The following is a 27,793-nucleotide window of genomic DNA, read 5'->3' as shown; positions in this document are numbered from 1 at the left end:
GAGCAAAGAGAAGAGCTCGGGACTAGAACGGGGCGACATTTTTCAGCCAAACGTTTTTTTTTTATTTTTACAAAACATGCAGATTCCGTTCAACCCAAACGTTTTGTGAATTCATGACAATTGCAAGTTGTTTCGAACGGGGCAAAAGAAAAAAAAAATAGAAATGTCAAAACCATGAAAAACGGCACCTAGCTTTGCATCCTTGTGATTTCCGCTGGCCCCTTTGTTTTTCCTCCTGCTTTTTGGAGTCTTGGCCTTCACAGGCTACCTGGAGGAGTGATGCTGTGGGTTGCTCACATCCTCTCCCTGTCCTGCTCTGTGTAAGGCAATCAGCATCCTGACGTGTTTTCTCTCCTCTCTTCCCCCCCCCCCCCCATTCCTCTTTATTTATCTCCGGCTACCAGACATTAAAGATTGATCTGTTGCATGTGTCTCAAAGTGGTATTTGACTGTATGCACGGAAACAGGGCTGTCAGCATTGTCAGCTCCGAATAACAAATCCCAGAGACGGAGAAAGCAAGCTGCTCCCTTCTAACTCGAGAGCAGAGGGTGGGTATCCTGCAGGAAGGCACTAAAGTGACGGGTGGGGAAAGCGATTCTTCAAGCTGCATTCTAATTTAAGCAACCCCTCCACAGCGCCAGGAGAGCGCGCTTTCCTCAACTGCCTCTCACAAACCCAGCGCCTGCCCGAGCTGCACTTCAGCAGATAATGAGTACGAGTTTAAAAAACTTAAAGCCTCTTCCTGCGAGCTGGTGACTGACACAAATGGAGTTCATATTTAATCATCTGTTAACTCGTTGTCTATTATAGCTCTTTAATAGCACCAGAGATATTCTTAATGAAGCATGATTTAAAGTATTTACAGCTCCAGGACCGACAGACATCACTCACAGTGTACAGGTAATGAGGCATAAAACAGCTCTTGAAACCGTAAAAACGAGGGGAGGGGGGAAGAGAGAGAGCGAGATCAGGCAAGGAGGTAGAAGCTGAATTGTTCCAAGGTTTGTTTTAAAATGTTTAGGCATTTAAAGTCATTTTAGCTTTTCAGAGGTGTCTGGTAGCAACAGAGTTCAGTAATTACCACAGCCATGTGTCTCCCATCACACCGGAGGAGTTCATGGAATCAAAACCCAGTTCTGAATAATAGCTCCTCATTGCTTCCAGAATGCAGCTCTTGGATGGGGAGAGGGCCCCGCTTTCTCATGCAGCCGTTTGGCGTGTAAAAGTTGGCAGGGAAAGCTTGCCGGGGCAGGCTCTGCACCAGGGTGGGAAATAGGGTCTGATGGCTCTGGGGCCTATGGCCAGCTTGGGGGTGAGTGGATCTCAGTCAGCCCCAGCTGGTGTGAAGGGGGGATATTTTGTTCTCCTGTGTAATTGCACCTTTTGAAAAGAGAGGAATAAAAACGTGTTTCTAGGCTACTCTCAGCCCCAGTGCGGAGCACGGGCCTGCCCCTCCATCTCCTCCATTCTGAGCTCCGTGGCAGGGTAAAGGCCCATTGTCTCACTCCCGGCCCGCTGTGCTGAAAGGTTTGGCTGGAGCCTCACCACACAAGTACGGGCTGGTGCTGGTTGGACGGGTTAGCCTAGCCAGTCTCCTTTGTGATGACCTCACCTCCCGGGAGAACTTGCTGGGCTATACCCTCAATGATCTCAGTAGGGAGGCTATGTCTACTCAGCAGCTGGGAGGGGTAATTCCCAGCTGGGGAAGACATACGCGCGCTAGTTTTGAGCGAGCTGGCAGCTCGGGCTAGGCATCTGGGTACGCACCTAGGTCCTCTGACAGGACTGTACTTGGGCAGCTAGCCCAAGCCACTGTCCATGCCACCATGACCATAGTGCTCTGGCCTGGTCAGAGCTAGCATGTGCCTATGCTGGGAATTGCACCTCCCAGCTGCTGTGCAAGCAAACCCTTCGTGGTTCTTTGCCAGTCTTTTAGTGTGTCTACGCCCAGGGGCGCTGGAACAATTTGTAGAGTGGCGGTGCTGAGAGCCATTGAATCAAACTGTAAACCCTGTATATAATGGAATCCACTTCAAGCCCGGGGCATGCGGCAGCACCCCTAGTTCCAGCACCTATGTCTACACCACGCCTGGGTCGGCAGACGTGTGCTAGCCAGGCTCACGCTAAAAGGGCTGTTCTTGGGTGTAGACTGTTTACACGCCTCGTGCCCCTCCGGCTTGAGAACTCGAGCTGCAACAGCTGCACGCTCCTTTTAGCACACTAGCCCTGCTAGCACAAGTCAGTGACCTGGGGCTGGGAAGCTCACTCCCAGGTGCAGTGTAGACACACTCTCCGAGGTTGTGTCTGCAGCCTCTCTATCAGAAGGGAGCCAGACCTGCCACTGTAGAGGACAGAGCATATATTTGTCGCATAATAAAGAATACCAGTTAAAAACCTCAAGCTGCTTTGCTTCCTGACCTCGAACCCTCCTTCTGAGACCCTCATTCAAGGCTGAGCTCTTCTTGCTTAAACCGGAGTGACTCTGCCGCCACCATGCACAACAGAAGCAGGAACCAACTCTTCTTGTGGTTGCATGAATAACATTGAAATCCGTCTCGGCCCTGCAGGCTCAGACTGGCCCCGGGATGCACGTGCAGGTTTTCCAGAACACAAGAACAAGAGGAGAATTGGGGAAAATTAAGAGGCGAGACCTGAAAAACCACTAAAAGGAAATACTTTTTCACTCAGTGGATAACAACACTATGGAACTCGTTGCCTAGTTGCCTAGGATCCTGTTGAGGCCAAAAATCTCAGCAAGATTCAGACAGGGTTTGGATAAGCAGAATATCCAGAATGAGAATGGTTAATATGAACATATTTTGGAAGAGATTGCAAACCTCGTGCTTCAGGGCTTAAGACAGTTGCTTACTAGAGATTAGGAGCTTTCCTGCTCCTTCCTCTGAAGTCCTAATTGGTCTGATCAGCTCCCAGCTCTTCTCCAGTCCGGCAGTTCCTGTGTTTTCAGTATCCTAATGTGGCAGGATTTGGACTCCTCCTTGGGGCACCGACATTTGAAAATGAGGCTTTCGGGAAGGAAGCAGCCCATCATGGGCCTGCTGTAGAATGTTAACGGGACTCACTCGGACTGTCTCAAATGCACCCTTTCACCCCCAGCCCTTCTCGCAGGTCCTTGCCTAGCCTCCATTGTAGTAGTGTCTGGGCCTCCCCACTCCTGCCAACTGTTTCCACCGTGGCCCAGCCTCCTTGGACCCAGAAGATGAGCCTATAGCCAGGCGTGGATTCAGGTTCGCTCTGGTCCTTCAGAATGGCAGTTCTTTCCCTCATTACCCTTTCCCCTCCACCTTCACTGAGGGGTTTGTTCTGGACAGAACACTTGGCTGGGCTTCTAGCAGGTGGTTCCTCTGGTTACATCTTCCTCAGACCTCTTTCCCAACCCCACTGTGTCTCTGCCAGAGGCATCCTATGCAGCCCCTGTGATGCCTGCACTATGCATTCTAAGAGAAACAGTGCTTGGTTGGGTCTATTACAGTCGTGCCTAAGGACCAGCCAAGCATGGGGCCCCCACTGTGTTTGGTGCAGTACAAAACACAGATGAGCAGGTGGTCCCTGCCCCAAAGAGCCTGCAATCTGAAAAGGTTCAGCCCTTGAAATGCGAACCTCTGTACCCCACTGTAACCCCGCACACAGCCATTGGGCTGGCCCCATTAGCACTGAAGGCTCCCAAGGGAGTTCCTTCCATTGGTGAGTCAAGCAGGGCTGTGCATTGAGAAGTCAGATTTAGTAGGTTGACTGTGACCAGCCACTGGAGCAATAGGTTGCGGGGGGGCGGGGGGCGGGGAGAAGGAATATAACATACAGATGAGCCTTGCCCGCACTCAGGAATGGCCCTGACGTAGCAGCCGGCGGCCAGCAATTCTTGTAGCTTCTGCAGTGTTGACCTCAAAGGCCAGCTGTTCCAACAGGCAGAGCTGTCAGGCCACGCCTACACTCTGGCGCATCAGCACCAGAGCTACACCCCCTGGTATAGTGCAGCTGTACAGAGGCAGAAGGGGTTTCTCCATTGCTGTAGGAACCTTGCGCCCCACAGCGATGGCAACTAGGTGGATGGAAGCATTATTCCACTGACCTAGCTACAATTACCCCAGGGTTAGGTTGGCATGTCAATGGCACTCTAGGATGTGGGTTTTTCAAACCCCTGAGCACTGTAACTATCAGAGAGGTAGCCGTTTTAGTCTTTATCCACAAAAACAATGAGGAGTCCGGTGGCACCTTAAAGACTAACAGATTTATTTGCGTAAGCTTTCGTGGGTAAAAAACTCTCTTCTTCAGATGCATTCTTCTTGCAAGCAGATTGCATTCTTCTTGCATCTTGAAGAAGTGGAGTTTTTACCCATGAAAGCTTATGCCCAAATAAATCTGTTAGTCTTTAAGGTGCCACTAAACTCCTCGTTGTCACTGTAACTATGTTGACCTGAGTTTTAAGAGTAGCCCAGGGCAAGCCAGTGTTGCAGCGATTGAGCTAACTGGGGGGTCAGCCCCTGCTCAACCCTTCAAGTCGTTGTCTATACTGAGGGGTTGATGGGGTGCAGCTACACTGACTGCTGGCCATGGCTATTCCCAAGCGTACACAAGGACTAAGAGCACGCTGGAGTCTCCGCTGCCTTGTACCTGTGCAAACGCTACCCAATCAGCACTCGCGCCCACTGGCAGCAGCACTGAACATTCACACTGCGCTGGTGTGAACAACTGCAGCAGGCATGAGGCAATAGGAAATTGGGCGGGGCCCACAGGAGGCTACCATGCCTAGCTGACCCCTTAGCTTGTGGCCAGGGAACAATGCTCTTATTGTTTTCAAATGTCACCCAGCATGATCCCTTTTAAGCAGGACTCTGAAAATAATTTGTGACTGAGGTGCCATTTTGCATCAAAATATTTGTCATAAAATGTCGACTGTCCCTAATCTACATGTCCTCTCGTGTGACAGAGATTGGGTCGGAAGGCTGGGCGCTGTCACAGGGACTGCTCGCCTCCTGCCGCCTCCTCTCATACGGGGTCTCTAAAACGCAGCCAGTTAGTACAGTGGCATCCTTGCTTCCAAGCAGGCACATCTGCTTCATTCTGAGCGTTGTCCTGTGATAGAGCAGAAACTGGGGGACAAGGTAGCGTCCTCAATAATTAACAGTCCCCAAATCCATTTCCTCAGGACTTTGGGCAAATGACAATCAAGCGGAAGGGTTCTGGGGTGAATTCTTTGGATCTCGGTAAAAGTGTGTGTCAGAAGAAGAAACAGTTGCCCCAGCCTCCCTCTCCGTTATGGTGATGGTTGTTGGGGAGGGGGTGGGATTTGTTTTAACTTTTTGCTGCCACTTAGTGGATTTAACTTCTCTCCAGCAGGCCTGTTGTAGCGGAGCCTAAACTGTCCAATTACTCGTTGTGTGTGTTAGAGGTGAGGGCGTGGGGAATGAGAGCAGAATTGTCCCTTCCAGATTTTTAGATATACTTTTTATTTCCGGAAAAATGTGAAAAGAATACCTTTGCCGTCATCATCATCAATTGCAGACAATTTAGCGCTGTCGTGAAGGAAGGCATCCTCACTTCCCAAGACAATCTTATTTTCCATCTCTGCTGCTGTGGTTTTAAGTATGATGTTGCATAGGCCGACTTCACCTTTTATAGATTGTGCCAGGAAAAGACTAAAAGAGGCGGATTCTGATCTTGATTGCACTAGTATAACTGCGCTGACTTCACTGTCTTTGCTCTGGATTTACCCTGGTGTAACTCAGATCAAAATCTGGCCCTAACTACTTATGATCCATGTGGAATCAACACTCTTTTCCCCCGTTGCCCCAATCCAGCCACCCTTATCCTGTGGACTTGCAGGTTATAAAGTAATTTCATAGTCTCTGTCCATGGATAATCATTTTGGGTAAGCCTAGAATGTGCTTATGGTATGGCTTTATATGAAGGAATAATAGCTATTTAAAATGTACACACAAAACCCTTAATGAGACAGAGTGGGTGATGTCCCTCACACCGTATGCCTCCCACTAACGGTTTATGGGAGTTGGGTATGCATGTTGCGGCAGTTTCTCCATGTTGCGTATACGTATTCATCCTGCATTAGGATTAATAGGTCTTACAGATCTGCACTGAGGGAAGGACAGACCCCTTACTTGAATGCTATGGTTCATAGATATTAAGGTCAGAAGGGATCATTATGATCATCTAGTCTGACCTCCTGCACGACACAGGCCACAGAATCTCACCCACCCACTCCTGTGATAAACCTCTCACCTACGTCTGAGCTATTGAAGACCTCGAATCATGGTTTAAAGACTTCAAGGAGCAGAGAATCCTCCAGCACATGACCCGTGCCCCATGAGACAGAGGAAGGCGAAAAACTTCCAGGGCCTCTTCCAATCTGCCCTGGAGGAAAATTCCTTCCCGACCCCAAATATGGCGATCAGCTGAACCCTGAGCATATGGGCAAGATTCACCAGCCAGATACCCAGGAAAGAATTCTCTGTAGTAACTCAGATCCCACCCCATCTTTTCTTTAGTAACATTACCAGTTTAATGTAGAAATTGCTGTTTTATCAGAAAAAACGTATGGTCTAGCCTGCTCCGCAGAAAGAAGCCATTCTCTTTTGACAGCGAATAAAGCCTTTTCCTAAAGCACGTAAAGGCTCAGTCTGGGGATAGACCTTCTAACAGATTTAGAGTCTGACTTTAGAGTAGCAGCCGTGTTAGTCTGTATTCGCAAAAAGAAAAGGAGTACCTGTGGCATCTTAGAGACTAGCAAATTTATTTGAGCATAAGCTTTCGTGAGCCTACAGCTCACTTACGAAAGCTTATGCTCAAATAAATTTGTTAGTCTCTAATGTGCCACAAGTACTCCTTTTCTTTTAGTCTGACTTTAATGATCCTGGATTAATCAATTATTATTAGAACATTAGGTTGCATAAATATTTGGCTGGCTTAGCTCTGCCTAGCCCCTGGGGAGATGAGGGAGAGCATGCACAAATATTGTACACAGGCTAGCAAATGGTTCATCAGCACTACAGATTGTGTTGGAATTCCAGGCTCTTATAAAATCAATGAAGTCTCCATTAAGCATTGTATAGTGCAGGGAGGGGTTGGGGAGTGTGGTGTAGTGGTTAGAGCAAAAGAGACAGAGCTGGGATGCCTGGGTCAAATTCACAGATTCTGCCACTTGGCCCCTTAGGCAGGACGTTCCACCTTTGTTTATCTTCTGTTAAATTGGGTTAATAATACGGACCTGAAACTTGAGGTGAGGCTATGGTTTAAAAAAAGTGACTACAAAAATCCTATCAGTTCTGCTCCTTATGTGTGTTCAGAGTCGCACTGGCTTATTTAGCTGCAAGTGATTCTTTTTACTGCTTTTCCCTCCTGTTAGCCACAGAAGAGGAAGCTGGAATTCATTCTTGGTCATGCACGAGCAACAGAATGGCTCACTATGTGCCTATTATAGAATCTTTATTACCAGGGATGAGCCAGAAAGAACCCAGCTTGATTCTCAGATACCAGGCTGAGTTTCCAGCACTGGCACCTAGAAGGAAACATTTTTTGGACAAACTTGAATTGAATTTAGTATTTGTCTCCACTCCAGTCAGTGGTGTGACTGCAGTATGTGTAGACATACCTAAGCTAGCTTTGATCTAGCTCGCTCAAGTCACAATACCAGTGAAGATGCAGTAGCACAAGCTTAGATGCTCACATATGTAGCTCGGCTCCTGGGTAGGATTGCACAGCCCATGCTGCTGCAGCTTCACAGCTATTATTATTTGAGCTAGCTCGATCCCAGCTAGCTCAGGTATGTCTACAGGTGCTGCAGTCACATCCCCGATTGCAGCGCAGATGTACCCAGGGCGATGACTATCATGGAACCACGCAACGGACACATGCTTAGAGTGCTAGTCTGGAACTTAGGCAACCCACCACTGACTTCTTGTGGCATCTAGGCCAACCCTTTAATCTCTCTGTGCCTCAATTCCACAGCTGTAAAATGGGGATAATACCGTAGAGGAGTGTTGGGAGGATAGGTACATTAACAGTTGTGAGCTGCTCAGATACTTTAGTAATGGAGCCATCTAAGTACTATAAACAGTTGCTTTTCACACTCTTTGAGGTTTGAAAAACTCTGAGGAAAAGTGCTCGTTTACTGGGATGAGTGCTCTAGCAGTTCCAGAGATCGCTCATTATAAGTGTAAATTGCTATTGCTGTCACTGGAGGCAAATGGCTGGGTAGAAGTTTAGTCTTTTGACAGGGGGTGGAACCGGAACATGATCGAGAAGTTGCAAGTACCCGATGTCGGCAAAGTGTATTTATTGCTCTTTGATGGGAACAAGGTGTAGACTGGAACTGCGTGAAACCCGTCTGTTCTGCTTTGCAGGGTTTCTTCAAAGTATCTGGGGGAGATGGGTGGGAGTGGCTGATCCATGGGTTCTCACTACCTGAGACTTGCTCTTAAATTTGAGGGACAAATGAACCCACCGTTTCAAAGTGAAGCTAGGCCCGCTGCACTGAGCGCTGCCAGATTTTGCAGCAAAGACGGGTAAACTTTGAGTTTTGTATGTTTTTTCTAAAATGGCTCAGATTTACTTCCACCAAATGCATCCGATGAAGTGAGCTGTAGCTCACGAAAGCTTATGCTCTAATAAATTTGTTAGTCTCTAAGGTGCCACAAGTCCTCCTTTTCTTTTTGCGAATACTGACTAACACGGCTGCTACTCTGAAACTTCAAAGGTCTGTTAACCTCAGCGGCTGGACCCGTTTGAGTTGTGAATATGACTGGTTTTCACCCTGAGCAGTTATTGATGCTCTAGCCCAGACACACCTCTCACCCCTCCCCAAATATTCTGTGTTCATCGCTTCTTTCCAGAACAACTCCCCACACCCCTCTTGCATGTGTCACAATTCACAGCTCTTACAGATAGCACCATGTATATTTATTTAATTACTCCAGTGTTCAGACTCCAGTGGGGTCAGTCTGTTTAATCTATCCCTCTTTGGGGAGTCAAACCGGCCTCGGGTGACCAGATGTCACAATTTTATAGGGACAGTCCCAATTTTTGGGTCTTTTTCTTGTATAGGCTCCTATTACTCCCCAACCCCTGTCCCGATTTTTCACATTTGCTGTCTGGTCACCCTAAACCCGCCTGTGTTCTGCAAGCGCAGGCCCTGACTCATTCCTTTGCATTGTTCAGTTGCCAGCAGAAATGCACTAGGCTGTGCATATGTGGCAGTTCCATGGTGCACTTGTTACCTAGGAAACCACTAGCTCTACATGTGTGTTGCTTAACACCCTGTTTGCTTTCATTTCGATAAATCTTTAATGCCTGTGCTGCCCTGTCTCCCCTGGATCTATTCAGCAGTGTATCCTCAGCACGTTAATCCCCCCCTACCCCAGCCTGCCGTGATGTCTCTGGTTCTTATAAAGTCCTTGCTCGCCTGGAGCAAGTTTGCAAAACGATGGCTAATCTGAACAGCTCATGCTTTTAAAAAAAATATAATTATATATAGTGCCACTTCCACCCAGCTGCAATTAGCAGCTAAAACGTGATGCTTAGACCTTCCATCATCAAAGCACTCAACAGACGGTAACTAATTAACTCTTTACCCCTCCCCCGTCATAGTTTGTGTTCCCTATTTTACAGCTAGGGAAACTGAGTCACAGAGCAGTCTCAGAGTGGTTGGGCCTTTGCAGGTATGCACAACTGTAGGTAGAGGGTGCAAGGAATGCCCGTGGTTCGACAATCAGTGTCCAGTGTCCATCCCTTGCAATCATAGGACCACATGAGATAGAGAAGAAGGCTGACCTGGAGGTTAAGGTACTAGTCTAGGACTTAGTTCAGTTCTTGCCACTGACTTCCTGAATGACCATGGCAGAGTCACGCCATTAGTCTAGGGATGTCCATAAATACCCACAAAGGACCATCCCAGAAGATGGGGTTGGATAAACCCAATGGGAATAGATGGTGCACCTTGTAAAAGGACAGTGCCACTTCCACTCCAGCACGGGCTACCCTCAAGGAATTCTGTCTGGAATGTCTCCAGGGATTCCCTCGGCACCCCTTCCCACCAGCACAGACACAATATATCCTTAGTCCCAAGACCACACACAGCAAACCAGTGGCAGAGCAAGGAATAGAGCCTGAGAGTCTTGGCCAAGCAGGCAGTTTGCAGGTCTGAGGCCGTTAGCTCGTTGGGCTCATTACTGCTGAAAAGGCAAGGGAGAGAAGGGTATGGAAAGCTGAGGTACTTATAAAAAATTTAAGAATTTGGGATAGTCGCTAAGAAATGGCTTTCTCTTCCTCTCGTTCTCCCTTCGTCGTCTGCAAAAACAACATACGTTCCTCTTGAGAAGCGAAAAGGTTGAGGAGTTTTCTGATTTAAACCGAGTCCCCTCCCCTCCATTAATTTCTTGGACTGATTCATGCCCAGAAAGCTGAGCAGCTCCAGCCTCACTGTGTGCTGATTCCCTCTCTGGAGTCTTGACAGGAGCTAATGCTGTTAGCCCGTGTCAAAGGAGGGTTTAAAAAAACAATAATTCACCAGCATCAGGGCTCCTGTGTCATTTGCAGGCTGGCGCACAGTCTAAAATGCCACAGCCCCCTTTGCCAGTTCTCGGCTTGCAACGATGTCACTTCTAGAGTGAAACTTAAAAATCTGGCCTGGTGCAATTTCAGGAGCAAGCATGCAATGGTTACAACAGCTGCCTGTAAGGCAGGATTCCTGGGTTCTGGGAGTCCAGTGACCAGAGCCAGGAAGTCAGGATTCTTGCTTTCTGTTACAGCTATGGAAGATGCTGTAATCTAACGATCCCCTGCTTTGTTGAGAGGCAAGCAGGTTTCCCTCTCTGTTGCATGGGAGATGATAATACCCACTGAGAAGATTTCTGCATGTCTGTGACAGGCTTTGCTATCTTTGGCTGGAAGGTGTGGGATTGTTTCTATTAGGATGCCTTTTGGGAATGCCTTTGCCTCCTGGCTGAGGGAATCTTTTGCTCAGGCTTCGAACAAACCTCTGGCATTTTCAGGCTTCCCTGAGGAACTCCACACCCTGCAGTCCTCAGCAGGTGCTGGGGTGTCCTGGGCCTTTGGAACGGAAGAGCTGGAATACCATCACAGAGACTGTTTTTGTGGTGTTTCTGGTCCAGCCAAAAGCAGCAAGTCACCATAACATGTGAGATCAATGACCCCAAAGCACAGCTCACGGGGGTTGACTGAACTCGAGAGACACATCCATGGTTCTGCTCCAAGCTGAGCCAAGCCGTTTGCAGTTCACCTTTTGCTGCTAATTGCTTTGACATGGCTCCTGTATGGTGCACGGGTGGAATGCACGTGGAAGGCCTGACTCTCAGTTCCTTTGGCGGTGTAAAGGGGTCTTAGAAGGTAGAAATGTCCCCCTGACAATCTCCCTCCTCAGGGTGGGCCCAGCAGCTACAGAGCTGATGTAAGAAACCTGCTCCCAGCCCCAACGGTAAGGAGTACTACCTGAGTCCAGGCTGGAGCGTGCATGACAAGAAGAGCATAAGATAGAGCAGCCCCAGGATAGGAGGAGAACAAAAGTGACTTAAAGTGCCCCCACACTGCTGCTTCCATCCCTGCCCCAAGCAGAGAGAGTCAGTAACTAAGAATCAGGCCCTGACTCTGTGTTGATCTAGGGCTGGGTACCACACTGCCCTCTGATGTCAGTGTGAATTAACTGTATCCTGCTGGGGAGCAGGGGAAGGATCATGCCCATGCTCCACCCTAAGGGCATATCCAGGTTCAGAGTAATCAGTCCTGCTACGTCAGAATGAAGGGGGGGGGAATCCAAACCCCCAGTGGGAATGGAGCATGCCTGGCACTGATACAACCTCTCTTCCCTCACACAGAATGGCCTAGCCTGACCAGCCCAAGGCTCTGTGCAATGCCGCCTTGATAGGCCACAATCTGTACCGAATTCTGAGCCTGCTGTTAACTTCCCTCGCACTTGATTCTCGTGTTTGCTGTTATTTTTTAACAGTTTTTTTTCTTTTTGCATAAAAGCACTATCCTCTCCCCAGAGCCTGCCTGTAGTGAAGGCATGGTCTGTACAACTGCAATTATTTTGAAGAACAGATGGAGTGAGGAGCGGAAAGTCTGTTAATAGTAATAGAAATGCTACATGTTAACCTGGACAGCACACGATGACAGTCCCATGACTACACGTTCTGTTCCCACCAGCTGGGCGCCAAAGTCGAAGCAAGAGATTCACAAACACAGCGTTCAGCCACGTACCCATCTAAAGTTAGAACTCAAATTCCTTCACACTTGCAGCCTGGGATTTTTCCCCCCCTCCATAAACTCCAGTTTCAGTGTTGTCATCCAATATTTTCATTGTATGATATTTCAACCAATGTTTCGGGCTGTGTCTACTTGTGCAGAGCAGCATTAAGTATGGGGAGTCATGGATTAGCAATTAGAAAACAGAACTCGGAACCAGGAATTGCCAGATTTTAATCCCACATCTGAACCTTGGTCTGGTCCTGGGAATTGCAGGTGTACCTGGCCTCTTCGGGTCAGGCTCTTAAGATCTTTGTGGCTTTTGTCTACCCACAAGCTTGCACCAGTTGGATTAAACCAGATTAGTAAAATCAGTGCAAACCCATATGGACACCCATATTTCAGTAGGAGTGGTTTATTTCAGTTTAGTTTAAACTTGGTCCTAATAGATTTATCAAGATAAACTGAAATAAGTGTCCACACAGTTTTGTTTTTGTTTGTTTGTTTTTTGCACTGTTCTAGCTAAATCTCTTTAAGTTCACACCTTAAGTTAAACCAGCACAACTCTGCTGGTAGAAAAGCCCATAGACGCACGTTCACTATCTGTAAAAGGGGGCAGATCATGATTTATCTCCAGTGGGATTGCTGAGGTTAAAGTGCCGTAATATCACTATTCATTTGTATTGTGGTAACACTTGGGAGCTCCAGCCATGGGGCAGGGCCCTCCTGTGCGAGGTCCGGTACAAATACAGAATTGTCCCAAAGAGCCTTTCATAGGTGACAAGGGCATATAGCTACACAGCTCTCTTTCATTTCAGTAAAAAGAAAAGGAGTACTTGTGTCACCTTAGAGACTAACAAATTTATTAGAGCATAAGCTTTCGTGAGCCTCTAAGGTGCCACAAGTACTCCTTTTCTTTTTGCGAATACAGACTAACACGGCTGCTACTCTGAAACCTGTTTCATTTCAGTGGGAGTCACGTGGCAAAATTTCTTAGCCAATGTAGGAAATTTTGACCCAAGGTGTGCTATGGAATCGGGGCCACTAGCCTGCCGCATTGCTGGCAGGCTGCTGGGTCCATCTCAAGATCTTATTAGCCTGTAGGTCCCTTAATGATCTAAGTGTCTGCAGGATCATCTGGAACCCTGTATCCTGCCAAGTCCACTCAGATCTGTAGGCACTTCTAGCTCAGTATCCAGAGGTCATCAAACCCAGTCCAGGGTGGCAAGGACCAAACTGTTGTGACTATCTGTCAGCAGGCGGCAACGAGGCACCTGTAGGTTCGGTCAGGTGTCCACATTGCAAGAACCACCACTGCTCGTGTACACCTGTTCTCTGGATAAAGAGAGGCCTTCCTCTTCCTGGACTGTCAATCCAGCACCTTTCACAAGCCCCAAGCCTATGTAAATGGATCAAAATAACTGAGAGAGTCTGGGTCATTTTATGGCCATCAGTAGTATTTGTAGCAAAACCAGCTAACGTGCTGAGGTGGGTTATTAAAACACTTGCCTCCAGTAGGGTGACCAGACAGCAAATGTGAAAAATCAGGATGGGGGGGGGGGGGGTAATAGGAGCTTATATAAGAAAAAGACGCAAAAATCAGGACTGTCCCTATAAAATCGGGACATCTGGTCACCATAGCCTTGGGTCATGACCTACAAGGGTCAGGCAGGTTCACTTTTTCCACTTACCATGCATCATGGAGCTATTCTGCCTTCTTGAAGTATCGCTTATGGCCAGACGCAAGGTACTGGACTTAAGAGAGATCATCGGCCTGCTCCACCCTGGAAGCTCCTGTGCTCGGCTGAATTAATTCAGTCAGTGTTTTGTTTAGTCAGTGGGGAGACTTTTTTTCCCTTGCTCTCCAGACTGTTCACACAGATGACCCAGCAGGGTAGTGCACAGGGGCTGTGAGAGTCTGTCTCTGAGATTAGACTATATCCTGTCCCTCATTTCCAGTGGAATGCAGGCCTCTGTGTGGAAAGCCCCTTGTGTCATGGCACGTCTCTCTGTGCTACTCTGCTGTAGGATGTGGTTAGTGAACGTTTGGGGAAAATTCTCTCTGGTGCCTTGTATTTGGACGTATTACAAAAGCCCATTCTTCCTCTCCGAGCTCTTGGAGGAAGTTTAGGCCATGAGGAATAAAATGTCAGGAGAAGGAATCCAGGCTTAGTGTGAAGCACTTAGTAATAGGATACGTCGCATTTTTACAGCTTATTTCATTGGAGGATCATACACAAATATAACTGTTACAGTGGGGGTTGCAGAGAGAAAGAATTCAGGGCTGATGAAAGTCCTGGACTGATGCCCTTTGAGGCAAAAATTCCTCAGAACAGACACAACATGGCAAGAGGCAGACTCTGTCCTAACCTGTGATTAATTCCCACAGCAAAAGCTCCGCACAGGCTAGCCTACACAACCTAGCTTGAATCCAACGAGTGCAGGTAGCGATAGCAGTAAAAAGAGCTCCATGCAGGGGTCAGGGTGGGCTAGCAAGCTGAGTACATACCCGACGTCCATGCTGGGATTCTATTACCCGCACTGAAGCTTCACTGAGTTAGAGGCAGAGCTAGGAAGAGAATCCCAAAGTCCTACTTCCCCATCTACTTTGCCCAATGCCTTCTCTCCCCCAAGAGCATTTACCTACTACTGAATTGTGAAAGTACTGTAAGCCTGCATGTTTCAAAGGTTGGGTGTGGTTTTTTTTATATTCCAGAATAAGGAGTATGTGCTGATCATGGTGGATCCAGATGCCCCGAACAGAGCTAATCCGAAGTACCGTTTCTGGAGACACTGGGTTGTCATTGACATCAAAGTGAGTACTGGCCCTGTTTTCCTCTTCTCTCTCCTACATAGGATCACACCAGTGGCGTGTAAATTAATGCGTTGAGTGACATTTAACTTTTTCTTCCAGCCAGACCTTAGCCTGTGCTCAAGTTGTTCTTTTAAGTCAGCAGGGCGGCAATAGGCTAATTTGCGGGGTAGCCCCAAAAAGAGACTTTACAGGACTGCTTCTCCTGAGTCTTACTCTCCCTCCTCTTGTTCATTCCTGTATACGGTTTCAGGTTTGGGCCTTGGATAGCCGCCTTGCAGGGTAGGGGAACAACAGGCTCAATGTTTCCTTACCATTCACCAAGGGCTTGTCACAAATGATTTTAAGTGGATGCCTGGATACAAAGAGAAGGAAACCTGGAAACAAGCCTTGCCCAATTCTCCATGTATTATAAAGCTGAGCTTTACATAGATGAATGAGGGCTTAGTAATTCATTAACTCACTAATGCCCCTTCTTCAGCTCCCACTTCTCCTCCTCCTCCTCCTTTTGTAGACTAGATGGAGATACATCCTTAGCAGTTGGGGGAAGTGAAATCACAGGTATTCTATACTGAGCACCTTCTGTTTCCATCACCTGATACTTTGAGCCCAGAGTCTCAGGAAGATAAACATTTTGTCTGCGCGTGACTTGGAGCGATCATATGCGGCAGGTGGAACGCAGTGAGAATGGAGCAGATGGGATGGGTGGCACAGACAGTGCAATTCCAGAGGCCAAACTTAGCTTGGATGGGAGCAGCTGCAACTCCACTGACCTGGATCCTGATTCACCTGCTTCCTTCAATGCTGAATCTGGCTTCATACAGCTGAGCTTGCGGGAAACCCATCTTCTTGCCTGGCTTGCTGGTTGAGGAGCTGGGCCCTGAGCAGATTTTGGAGGCTTTGGTTTTCTCAGCAACAGGAATACAAATTAAAAGCAGAGTTTATGGAGGAAGGGAGGTCTGGTTAATGCTGGGGTCTGTGTTGTGTTGACTCTCGGTCTGTCCCATTAACGTCAATAATCCTACCCAGCATGAGGTTGGTGCTTAGTACAGGGTGAAACAGCAAGACAGCACTTCCCTCTGTATCCTATCACTGTGAGTTTCATAACTCACCAGGAAATCGCTGTCTTTTATTCATTTGTACTACCCAAGGTGAGTGTATTTTGAGCAGTTACCTGAGGGAATCAGAACAGCTGGTCTGCTTCAAGGTGGTTAGTTATTCCCCCAAGGAGATGTTCTCAAGTGTGTGTTTGTGTATGTATCAGTCATTCAGCATGGAACAAATGAGCATAAAAAACAGTTGGTGTGTGCAATGGGATGAGACCAGAAACTCAGGTTAGGAGCCAGTAGGAGGGGCGTAGCTTAGCTGTTACATCAGCTCTTAACATCAGCCACCTATGCATCACAGCTGTACTTCCTTGGAACCCCAGGTTCAAATCCCAGCAGAGGCTTCTCAGTGTTTCTTCCTCCTAGGCTGGAATCAGTACACTCAGAACTGTTCAGCACACAGGCCCTGTACCCCCTTTGGATGATCCCCTACAAACAGGTTCTGTGTGGCCACCAGAGACCCCACTCTCCATTTTTTGATTGCCTCTGTCTGGGGCTTTTCATACATGTCAGAGTTTGACCCAGTATTCTTGGCCAAAAATTGCTTTCCCTTCCCTTCTCAAATTGTGTGTAAAATGTTGTATGCTCCTCTCCAGAGGTAGCTGCATTTCTGTGGTTCTGAAGGTGAAACTCTCTGGGATGAAATGTTGCCATATAAATGTAAAGTGGCAGGATTATTAAGGCAGATAGGCGGTTGTTTACCCAATACATTACAGTAGAGCTGGTCTGAAAACGTCAATCATTTGTAAAGAATGTTGGAGAAATAATTGTTTTCAAAATTTCCCATAAAAACTTTTTTTTGACTGGGGGGAAACCTAAACTGACAACTTAATATTTTTACAGAAAAAAAAAGGTTTTTTTCATTAAAAAAACCCCCAAAAACCAAAACTTAAAATTTCAAGCAAAACTAAAAATTTTCCACATATTTTGTCAAAAACATATTTGCAATGGAACATTTCAACCAGTTCTACCATAGATTCTGGGATTTTCTCCAGTTGAGATGACTCAGGTAAGGTTTATTTTCAACACTTTTACACGAGTTTCATCAATCAGAGAACAGGGATTGTAGTTTCTCTGGCCCTTTCCTTTAGCGTGATGCAAGAATTGGATGGGAAAGTAAATGTCATCTTTGTTTAAACACCACCCTTTGCATTCTGTAGTGCAGGTTGTCTGGAGAAGACCTCCCTCTCTAGTGCTGTGGGTAGTCCCCTTGTCAGAAACTTTGGAGGAAAATAAAACAGTCATAAAACAAAAATCTCAACAAACATTTATTGAGTCACTTAATGGATTGCCATGAGTCAGTGTCCTGGAGCCGACCCAGGGATAAAAGCAGCAAGAATATGCGATTCAAGGATCAAATTTCTCATAAAGAAATGATCAATGAGAATTTACATTGGTGGCAAGGGGAGAGAACAAATAGGAGGAATAATTTTGTTTTGACTGAACAGTCTTGTAGGTACACAGACTTGGGAGGTGAGGCCTGGATTCTGTTCCCACTCACTCAGTGTGCAAGCCTGGGCAAATCACTTAACCTCCTTGTGCGGTAATGGCAGTAACGATGCTTGCCTCTCTCACAAGAGTGTTAGGGGGCTTAATTTGTGAATGTGTTGTGAGATTCTGGCATGGAAGACACAAAAGAAGGAGGAAGCATTATTATTATTTTTGTGCTAACTCCCTTATATTGTTTCCAACCTTTCTCTCATTTCATTATCAGTTTCTTTAGAGAAACAACATTTAGAAGAGCAGCTTGTTTCTCTCTCTGTTGCCTGCTTTTATTTTATTTTATTTTATTTTATTTTATTTTATTTTATTTTATAAAGATTAGGTGTTTCAGCTCTGATTCAATCTAACCAATAATCTTACTACTAAAGTCTAATTAAGATATCAATTAATTTGCAGCATGCATTTAAGAAGAAATATCTAGCCATTCTTCTCTATTATTCTCTGAAATTACTGCTAAGGGCGTTTTGTACAGATACCTTAATTAGACTTTTTATTGTTAATAGGAATATTAAGCAAATTAAAATTGGATATTAATACTTTCTATGCATTTCCTAATCAGCTAAAAAAAATAAAGCATTCAGAATAATTGCAGAGATTCATGTACAATTTATAAAAAAATCTTTCAAAGGAGCCCTTCTGCATTTCTAACAGGGTCCTGAAAGTCTCTCATTAATTTTTATATTTACTAAATGCAAAAAAGCCTGAGCTCATTTTTTCCATTCTGTACACAGATCCTTCCGGTGCATTAGCTTTTACTAATTATTGTCGTCTTTGCAAAAATAAAAGAGCTTCTAAAGGAAATCAGGGAGGGATTCGGATTAAAGCTGCATTCTCGGCAAAATGGGTTCATCCAAATGGCAAGGCAAGGTTTTCTTCTGACACTTTTGGCAATTCTGTTTCCATTCCCAACCAGAAAGCATAAGTGGGGGGGGGCCCAGGGGGAGGGTGATAATCTGCTTACCTGACTAGCTCAGAACCTCCAACAAGGCTGAGAGAATTTCATTCTATCGAGGGGCTAAGCTTCTGGGGAAGGAGGGGGTGTACTTATTTATGTCGGTCTCCCATCCCTAATTCACATAACTGGACTAGATAAAGCCCAGGAAAATAGATTGAAGAGAAGAATCCTGCACTGGGCACAGACAAAGTGGGACCAGGTCGCGCTTTTCCGTCTCTAACTACGGTGAGTCTGTGACTAGAAATAGGGCTGGATCCAGCTGAAAGCTCTTTATTAATGTTTGTTTATATTGCAGTAGCAGCAAGGGACACCAGAGATTGGGGTCTTATCAGGCTAGGTGCTGTACAGACACATAGGGACTGTATCTCTTTTACACCAGGGCCATTTACACTCGACTCAATGCCCCTTTTCTATTGTCAGTGTGGTGTAATGGGACCAAGGTATTTAGGTATTACTGGTGCCTAAGGTATTTAGCCACATAAAATGCAGCCAAGCAGTTAGTGGGATATTTCTGGCTCCCATTGATTTTGCAAATCTCATTGGGTGCCTAGCTGCATTGCTAGGCACTTATTAAATACCTTTAGAAATCTGGCCCCTGGTGTAAATGAAAATCCGTTCCCTGGTAAATTAAAGTCTCTCCTTCAGATAGCTTCTATTTATGGTCTTGTCTGCACACCAACTGGCACTGAAATGATTTCGGGATTGTCTACACATGGAGCTATTCCAGAATAGCGATTGCACTTTAAATTCTCACCCTGCCGTAATCTGGAACAATCTTCATTTGTAGAGAAACCCTTAGTGGTTTTAATTCAAACCTGTTGTTATGTTGGTGCAAGACTGAGTGTGGAAACTCTCTTATTTCAGATTAAAAGGGGCTTATTTCAATTTAGTATAAATCATCAACTTGCATGTAGGCAATGCCCATGACCTTAGCTTCCAGGACAGGAAGCATGGGATATTAGTTAAAGCACATGAATGTGATTCTGAAAATCTATGCTTAAATCCCAGCTCTGCCACTGTCTCACTCGGTGGCCTTGGGCTAATCACCTTGCCTTGTTGTGCCTCACTTTCTCCATCAGCAAAATGGAGTATATACTGATCCACCGGGAAAGCTTGATCCACTAATACAGCCACTGAAGCACTTTGAGTTATTCACATGGACGCCATTAGAGAAGTGCTAAGTACCATTATATGTTCTGCAATACCTTGGCACTCCACCAAGTCTTGGTGTTCATGCTGAATTTCCTTTTGGAGGTGTGGGTTTCAGTCCGAAGCATTACCACTATCTGATGGTTACTTTTAGTGGCTTAATCTATAGAATACCTTCTGCCATACAGCTCTACGTTCCCTTATCAGTGATGGCTACGCTGTTTCTCTGATTGTCAAACACGAGAGATGCTTTCACTCTCATTCAAAATAATTTAAATAAAAATGTTGCTACAAAGTGGAATAATATCTTTTGATGAATGTTTTTAAAGCCCTTTAGGTTTTCATGGTAATTTGCAGTGTAAAATTATTTAGAGATAAGAGCCAAATTAGCTCTTACAGGCGGAGGTCGATATGTCCCGTTATCCATGCAAGCAGTGTTTAAATATAATCAGCCTTTACTCTAATGCAACATAATTGTTCATTTGAAATAGCGGGTTTTTTTACTCCATTCAATGAGTCATTAAAATATTCAAAGAATAATGCAGTGAATTGGAAATGAATTTATCACATTATCCAGTATATACTGTAGAGCATCAGGTAACTAGGCAGGGACTGAACCAGTTTACAGAGAAATCCAGTAAACAAGGCTTTTCATTTTGTACTCAGTGGGGAGAGAGAAAGAAGGGAGAAAATACCGTCCTTCAAATGGAATGTTTTACTTCTTTATTTTCCCCCCATTGTAGGGGAAGGGGTGGAGGGGGAGAGAGAGCAAAAAAGAAAGAGAGAATCCAGAAAATTTGTACTCCATCAAAGCCTTGCTGTTTTAACTTTATTTTTATCAAAATATGTTTGTAACAGAAAGTTGTTATGGAAACCAACTCTGCCAGCCAGAGAATTCCTACATGAGACTGAGTGCAGAGAAAGAGAGCGAGAGACCCACCCTGGGTCTGATCTGTTGCTTGGCAGAGCTAGCCCGAGGTTTTGCACAAGTGAAGATGTTTGGAGTATTTGCAAGATTGCTGAGGAAAGTGAGATATGGAGAGGTTAAGAGCCTCACTCAGGGTCAGATAGAGTGAGTCAGTGGCAGAGCTTGGAATTGAACCCAAGATTCCTGACTCCCAGCCACTACCACCCCGCCCCTGGCTCTAACCACTAGATTATTCTCCTCTTTGAGAACTGCGAAAAGAACCCCCGGAGCCCTCATCCTCAGCCCCGTAATCTAATCACTAGATAACACTCATATCCCATATGTCTACCTTCCACTCAAGAACCAGCAGTAACCCCCAAGTTTATATTTCCTCAAGCTGATGGTTTCGAGGCACCTTTGTGAATCTGGCCTCTAAATACAGTTTTCCTGAAAAGAAACTCTCTGGACATAGGTGAGAATGAGGGGGACCAGCTGTGACTGTCCTGTGACAAGGGCTTGCTGCCTCCTCTCGGAGCTCTCCAGGTGTTCTCATTAGGGGCATTATGATGCCTGAAGGTGAAGCAGGAGGTCGGTAAAGGAAACAATCTGTTCAGCAAGGAACGCAGTATGCCGACAGCTGTTTCTTCTGCGCAATATGGTAGCTGTGTGAAAAGAGGGCCCCTGTAGGGCGTTAGGCTAGCAAGCTGCTTGTGTGATACTAGGAGAGAGGGGCTGCTTTGTCAGCAGTGATCTCTTAATCCCGTGTGTGTGGGGCTGAGAGCAGCTTCCGAGGAGCCCGCTATCTCTGAAGGGAGCAGCCCCCGGTTAGGGGATGCTGGATCCACGTGCCAGGGCCATTCACCTCTGAGGGGTTTCTCGAGCACTTTACTTTGATACCAGTTGAATTTTTCAGTGTATTTCCTTGTATTGGTTAATAAACAGGTTCTGGGTTGCAAGTGTCACCATAGAAACAGCTGCTAGCTGAAGCAAACAAGAGCTTTATTAACCTGAAAAGTTATGGAATTTTCAAACAATTAGAGGCAGGGGCTGGAGCGGAGGCTAAAGGTTTGCCAGGGAGGAAGGAGAGGAGAAACGTGCACTAGCGTTGCCAGGTGCTTGTGTATGTATATATATCCTATAGCTCAAGCAGCTGGATACAGGAATAGCTGGGTGGAATTCTCTGGCCTGTGGACCACAGTGGTCCCTTCTGGCCTTAACATCTATGGATCTCCCTTCCGTCTAGTGATCTGTGCTCAGACACAGGGATACCAGCTGCAGAGCTGGCAGACAAGGCTTCCCCAGAATGGAAGCTAATACTTTATAGATTATGAAGTGTCTGTGGCATGGACAGTCTCTTAATCTGTGTTTATATAGCACCTAGCACAGTGGGGCCCCAATCTTCACTAAAGCCTGGATTCCAAGGTGCTACACCCTTTAGATACTCCTTGCTCTGGAGAACTTGCAATCTAGGTGCACATAGCATCATAGTGATGCATGGTACTACTGTAGAGAGCATACAGACGTTGCCCTTCATCCGAAGAATTTAGAGTTTAAATATAGAATCATAGAATATCAGGGTTGGAAGGGACCCCAGAAGGTCATCTAGTCCAACCCCCTGCTCAAAGCAGGACCAAGTCCCAGTTAAATCATCCCAGCTAGGGCTTTGTCAAGCCTGACCTTAAAAACCTCTAAGGAAGGAGATTCTACCACCTCCCTAGGTAACGCATTCCAGTGTTTCACCACCCTCTTAGTGAAAAAGTTTTTCCTAATATCCAATCTAAACCTCCCCCATTGCAACTTGAGACCATTACTCCTCGTTCTGTCATCTGCTACCATTGAGAACAGTCTAGAGCCATCCTCTTTGAAACCCCCTTTCAGGTAGTTGAAAGCAGCTATCAAATCCCCCCTCATTCTTCTCTTCTGCAGACTAAACAATCCCAGCTCCCTCAGCCTCTCCTCATAAGTCATGTGCTCTAGACCCCTAATCATTTTCGTTGCCCTTCGTTGTACTCTTTCCAATTTATCCACATCCTTCCTGTAGTGTGGGGCCCAAAACTGGACACAGTACTCCAGATGAGGCCTCACCAGTGTCGAATAGAGGGGAACGATCACGTCCCTCGATCTGCTCGCTATGCCCCTACTTATACAACCCAAAATGCCATTGGCCTTCTTGGCAACAAGGGCACACTGCTGACTCATATCCAGCTTCTCGTCCACTGTCACCCCTAGGTCCTTTTCCGCAGAACTGCTGCCGAGCCATTCGGTCCCTAGTCTGTAGCGGTGCATTGGATTCTTCCATCCTAAGTGCAGGACCCTGCATTTATCCTTATTGAACCTCATTAGATTTCTTTTGGCCCAATCCTCCAATTTGTCTAGGTCCTTCTGTATCCTATCCCTCCCCTCCAGCGTATCTACCACTCCTCCCAGTTTGGTATCATCCGCAAATTTGCTGAGAGTGCAATCCACACCATCCTCCAGATCATTTATGAAGATATTGAACAAAACGGGCCCCAGGACCGACCCCTGGGGCACTCCACTTGACACCGGCTGCCAACTAGACATGGAGCCATTGATCACTACCCGTTGAGCCCGACAATCTAGCCAGCTTTCTACCCACCTTATAGTGCATTCATCCAGCCCATACTTCCTTAACTTGCTGACAAGAATGCTGTGGGAGACCGTGTCAAAAGCTTTGCTAAAGTCAAGAAACAATACATCCACTGCTTTCCCTTCATCCACAGAACCAGTAATCTCATCATAAAAGGCGATTAGATTAGTCAGGCATGACCTTCCCTTGGTGAATCCATGCTGACTGTTCCTGATCACTTTCCTCTCCTCTAAGTGCTTCAGGATTGATTCTTTGAGGACCTGCTCCATGATTTTTCCAGGGACTGAGGTGAGGCTGACCGGCCTGTAGTTCCCAGGATCCTCCTTCTTCCCTTTTTTAAAGATGGGCACTACATTAGCCTTTTTCCAGTCATCCGGGACTTCCCCCGTTCGCCACGAGTTTTCAAAGATAATGGCCAAGGGCTCTGCAATCACAGCCGCCAATTCCTTCAGCACTCTCGGATGCAATTCGTCCGGCCCCATGGACTTGTGCACGTCCAGCTTTTCTAAATAGTCCCTAACCACCTCTATCTCTACAGAGGGCTGGCCATCTCTTCCCCATTTTGTGTTGCCCAGCACAGCAGTCTGGGAGCTGACCTTGTTAGTGAAAACAGAGGCAAAAAAAGCATTGAGTACATTAGCTTTTTCCACATCCTCTGTCACTAGCTTGCCTCCCTCATTCAGTAAGGGGCCCACACTTTCCTTGGCTTTCTTCTTGTTGCCAACATACCTGAAGAAACCCTTCTTGTTACTCTTGACATCTCTTGCTAGCTGCAGCTCCAGGTGCGATTTGGCCCTCCTGATATCTTTCCTACATGCCCGAGCAATATTTTTATACTCTTCCCTGGTCATATGTCCAACCTTCCACTTCTTGTAAGCTTCTTTTTTATGTTTAAGATCCGCTAGGATTTCACCATTAAGCCAAGCTGGTCGCCTGCCATATTTACTATTCTTTCGACTCATCGGGATGGTTTGTCCCTGTAACCTCAACAGGGATTCCTTGAAATACAGCCAGCTCTCCTGGACTCCCTTCCCTTTCATGTTAGTCCCCCAGGGGATCCTGGCCATCTGTTCCCTGAGGGAGTCAAAGTCTGCTTTCCTGAAGTCCAGGGTCCGTATCCTGCTGCTTACCTTTCTTCCCTGCGTCAGGATCCTGAACTCAACCAACTCATGGTCACTGCCTCCCAGATTCCCATCCACTTTTGCTTCCCCCACTAATTCTACCCGGTTTGTGAGCAGCAGGTCAAGAAAAGCGCTCCCCCTAGTTGGCTCCCCTAGCACTTGCACCAGGAAATTGTCCCCTACGCTTTCCAAAAACTGCCTGGATTGTCTATGCACCGCTGTATTGCTCTCCCAGCAGATATCAGGAAAATTAAAGTCACCCATGAGAATCAGGGCATGCGATCTAGTAGCTTCCGTGAGTTGCCGGAAGAAAGCCTCATCCACCTCATCCCCCTGGTCCGGTGGTCTATAGCAGACTCCCACCATGACATCATCATTACATTATATATATCATATATCATTACATATATCATATATCATTACATATATCATTACAGTGGGGTTAGATTCACCTCTAGACCTGGCCTCTGCTTATAAAAGAGACATGTGAAGGTGGTGTTTGGATTCTCGACAGGCACACCTGGGAGCTGTTGTATTCTGAGCTACCAATCATTTAGCTTGATACATTTGATGGGCCAGATCCTTAGGTGTAATTCTTTATAGTTCCATTGACTTCAGTGGAGCTGTTCTGTTTATGCCAGCGGGGGATCTGACCCTAATATCTCTAGCTAATCTGTGGCATTTCTAGGAAGTCCGTGATCTTGGTGTCTGAGGGCTGATGGTGAGTAGTGCCTTAGCATTGTAAGAACTACACAGGGCAGCTCTGTGCATGGTATTTGTATTGCTCTGAGTCTAATGGGAATGTATAAAAAGAACTGCAGCCTAGGAAGGGATAAAAGAACAGAGTATATTAGACAAGCAATGAGTAATAAAACAGAATCTTGAACCTCTAGGTCACTTGTTTAGATCCAGCTTAGGCCAATAGTTAGTGAAAGCCATTTCTGCTTCAGTGCCTTTTGCTGGCCCTTACATGAAATGGGCTGGGGTTAAAGCTGGTCAGGAATTTTTTGACAAAAGTTTTTCATCAGAAAATACTGATTTGTTGAAATGAAGCTGTTCCCCGGAATGCACTGGGTTCGAGGGAACTTTTACTGAGAGGCTTCTTGGGTACAGGCTGGAATTTCTGGTCAGAGAGACAGTGAGGTGCTAATAACTTGGGGGTTCAGACACTCACCTGGAATGGGGAGAGATGGGCTCAAGGCCCCAGTCTGGAGCAGCAACTTGAACCCAGCAGAGTGCTGTCACCCCCAGATGACTGGCTAGTTTGGGGTCTGTCTCTCAATTCTCCTGTTGAAGCTGTTGCACTTTGTATAAATAAATAAATAGTTATTAAAGCAGGGACTTGAACCTGATTTTCCCACCCCCTAGGTGAGCGCCCTACCCTCTGGGCTATAGAGTCAGATTCCCTCTGTCTCACTGAATATTTATTTATTGATACATACAAAAAGGTACAGCTCCAACAAGAGATCTTGAGGGAGACCCACACAAAAATGGCCAATAGCCAGGGGATTAGGGCAGCGGTTCTCAACCAGGGGTACACAGAGCTCGTCCAGGGGGTACATCAACTCACCTAGATATTGGCCTAGTTTTACAACAGGCTACATAAAAAACACTAGTGAAGTTAGTACAAACTAAAATTTCGTACAGACAATGGCTTGTTTATACTGCTCTGTATACTATACACTGGAATGTAAGTGTAATATTTGTGTTCCAATTTATTTATTTTATAATTGTATGGTAAAAATGAGAAAGTCAGCAATTGTTCATTAATAATCTGCTGTGACATTTTTGTATTTTTATGTCTGATTTTGTAAGCAAGTAGTTTTTAAGTGAGATGAAACTTGGGGGTACACAAGACAAATCAGACACCTGAAAGGAGTACAGTAGTCTGGAAAGGTTGAGAGCCACTTGTGACGGGTTCCCCCTGGGGTGCCAGGTGGAACTTGGGTACCACTGAGCCCTCTGACCCACCAGCCTGAGCTCCCTCTCACACTATGCTGCTGTGACAAACTACAAAGTCCTCCAGCCTGCACTTTCACCAGCATTCACACAAGTAGGGATACACCCAGCTGCAGTTACACACAGCTAACCACCAGCTCTCTAGCCACCAGCTTCCCAGCTAGGACCCCAGAGTAGTACCATCCTGCCCTGGTCAAATCAGGCCAGTATATGGATTTAATACCCAGTCCACCTCTCCCTCAACGTGAAGAGGACTATGAACACTTGTGGTAACCAAGCTGAGATTTTCTCCAAACATCTTAGTCACACACACGCTGGTTTGGATTAAAACAAAATAAGTTTATTAACTACAAAAGATTTTAAGTGATAGCAAACAGATCAAAGAAGATTACCTAGTAAATAAACAAAAACGCAAACTGAGCTTAACATACTAGATAAATTAGGTTTCAGAGTAGCAGCCGTGTTAGTCTGTATTCGCAAAAAGAAAAGGAGTACTTGTGGCACCTTAGAGACTAACAAATTTATTAGAGCATAAGCTTTAGTGAGCTGTAGCTCACTAAATAAATTTGTTAGTCTCTAAGGTGCCACAAGTACTCCTTTTCTTTTTGCGAATACAGACTAACACGGCTGCTACTCTGAAACCTAATTTATCTAGTATGTTAAGTATGCCACAAGTACTCCTTTTCTTTTAGATAAATTAGCAAATTCTCACCCTGACTGATAAACAGGCTGGCAGATTCTTAAGGCACAAGCCTTTGCTTTGCAGCTTGGGTTTCCCAGGTTTTCATACACAGGCTAAAAATCCCTTTAGCCCGGGACCATCACTTTCCCCAGTTCTTATTTCAGAATCCTAGCATCTCGTTTATCCTTTGTGGTCCAAACCAGGCACTCTTTTCCCACCGCAACCCCCTTTTGGCCTCTCTCTTTTCAACATAATGATGCTGCTGTTGGATCCAGAGTAACAATCACTCAAGCAATCCCTTTCAGTTCAGAGTTTATCACAAGAGGTGTGCCAAGTGCCTTATCACCTCCCAGATCAGCTTTGTTTAGTCAGTTGCTGTTTTTGTGAGCCCTGTTTGATCCCAGCTCCCCGCTGACACAGCGGGCTACACAGCCTCTTTGTAGTAACACTACAGATGTAATAGTTAGTGACTCTGTATTGTTCTTTCTTGCTGGGGCCCTTTGTAGTCTACTTTTTGGTTATTAAACTGAGTGTTTGAAAGGAAAAGAACAGAGGGAAATGTGTTTTAATTGACGACTTGGTTTCTTGGGAGATTTATATAATACTCAATTCCCTAGAGTAGTTTGTCACCATTTTTGGTAGAAATCTAGGGAAACTTTTATTAATAAAAATTAAAACCCAAAAAGTAGTTCGGAAACAGTTGTTAGGATGCATTATTCTTCATTATTTGTATAATACCACTGGTGTACCGGGCCCTTT

The 27,793-nt window shown here is 46.0% G+C and overlaps 1 protein-coding gene across 5 annotated transcripts in view; it reads left to right on the top strand.

Annotated features, from left to right (window-relative positions):
- Positions 1-27,793, top strand: part of PEBP4 (phosphatidylethanolamine binding protein 4) — a 221,469-nt gene that overhangs the window by 77,229 nt on the left and 116,447 nt on the right. For all 5 annotated transcript variants that reach the window (XM_038384592.2, XM_043502982.1, XM_038384591.2 and 2 more), the window contains exon 4: positions 14,949-15,047. In XM_038384592.2, coding sequence (XP_038240520.1) covers positions 14,949-15,047 — 99 coding nt within the window. The remainder of the gene's footprint in view (positions 1-14,948; positions 15,048-27,793) is intronic.

The sequence above is a fragment of the Dermochelys coriacea genome, chromosome 26 (assembly GCF_009764565.3).
Source record: "Dermochelys coriacea isolate rDerCor1 chromosome 26, rDerCor1.pri.v4, whole genome shotgun sequence".
Lineage (NCBI taxonomy): Eukaryota > Metazoa > Chordata > Testudines > Dermochelyidae > Dermochelys > Dermochelys coriacea.
The sequence above is the reverse complement of the archived record's forward strand: the minus strand, read 5'-3'. Positions and strand labels throughout refer to the sequence as shown.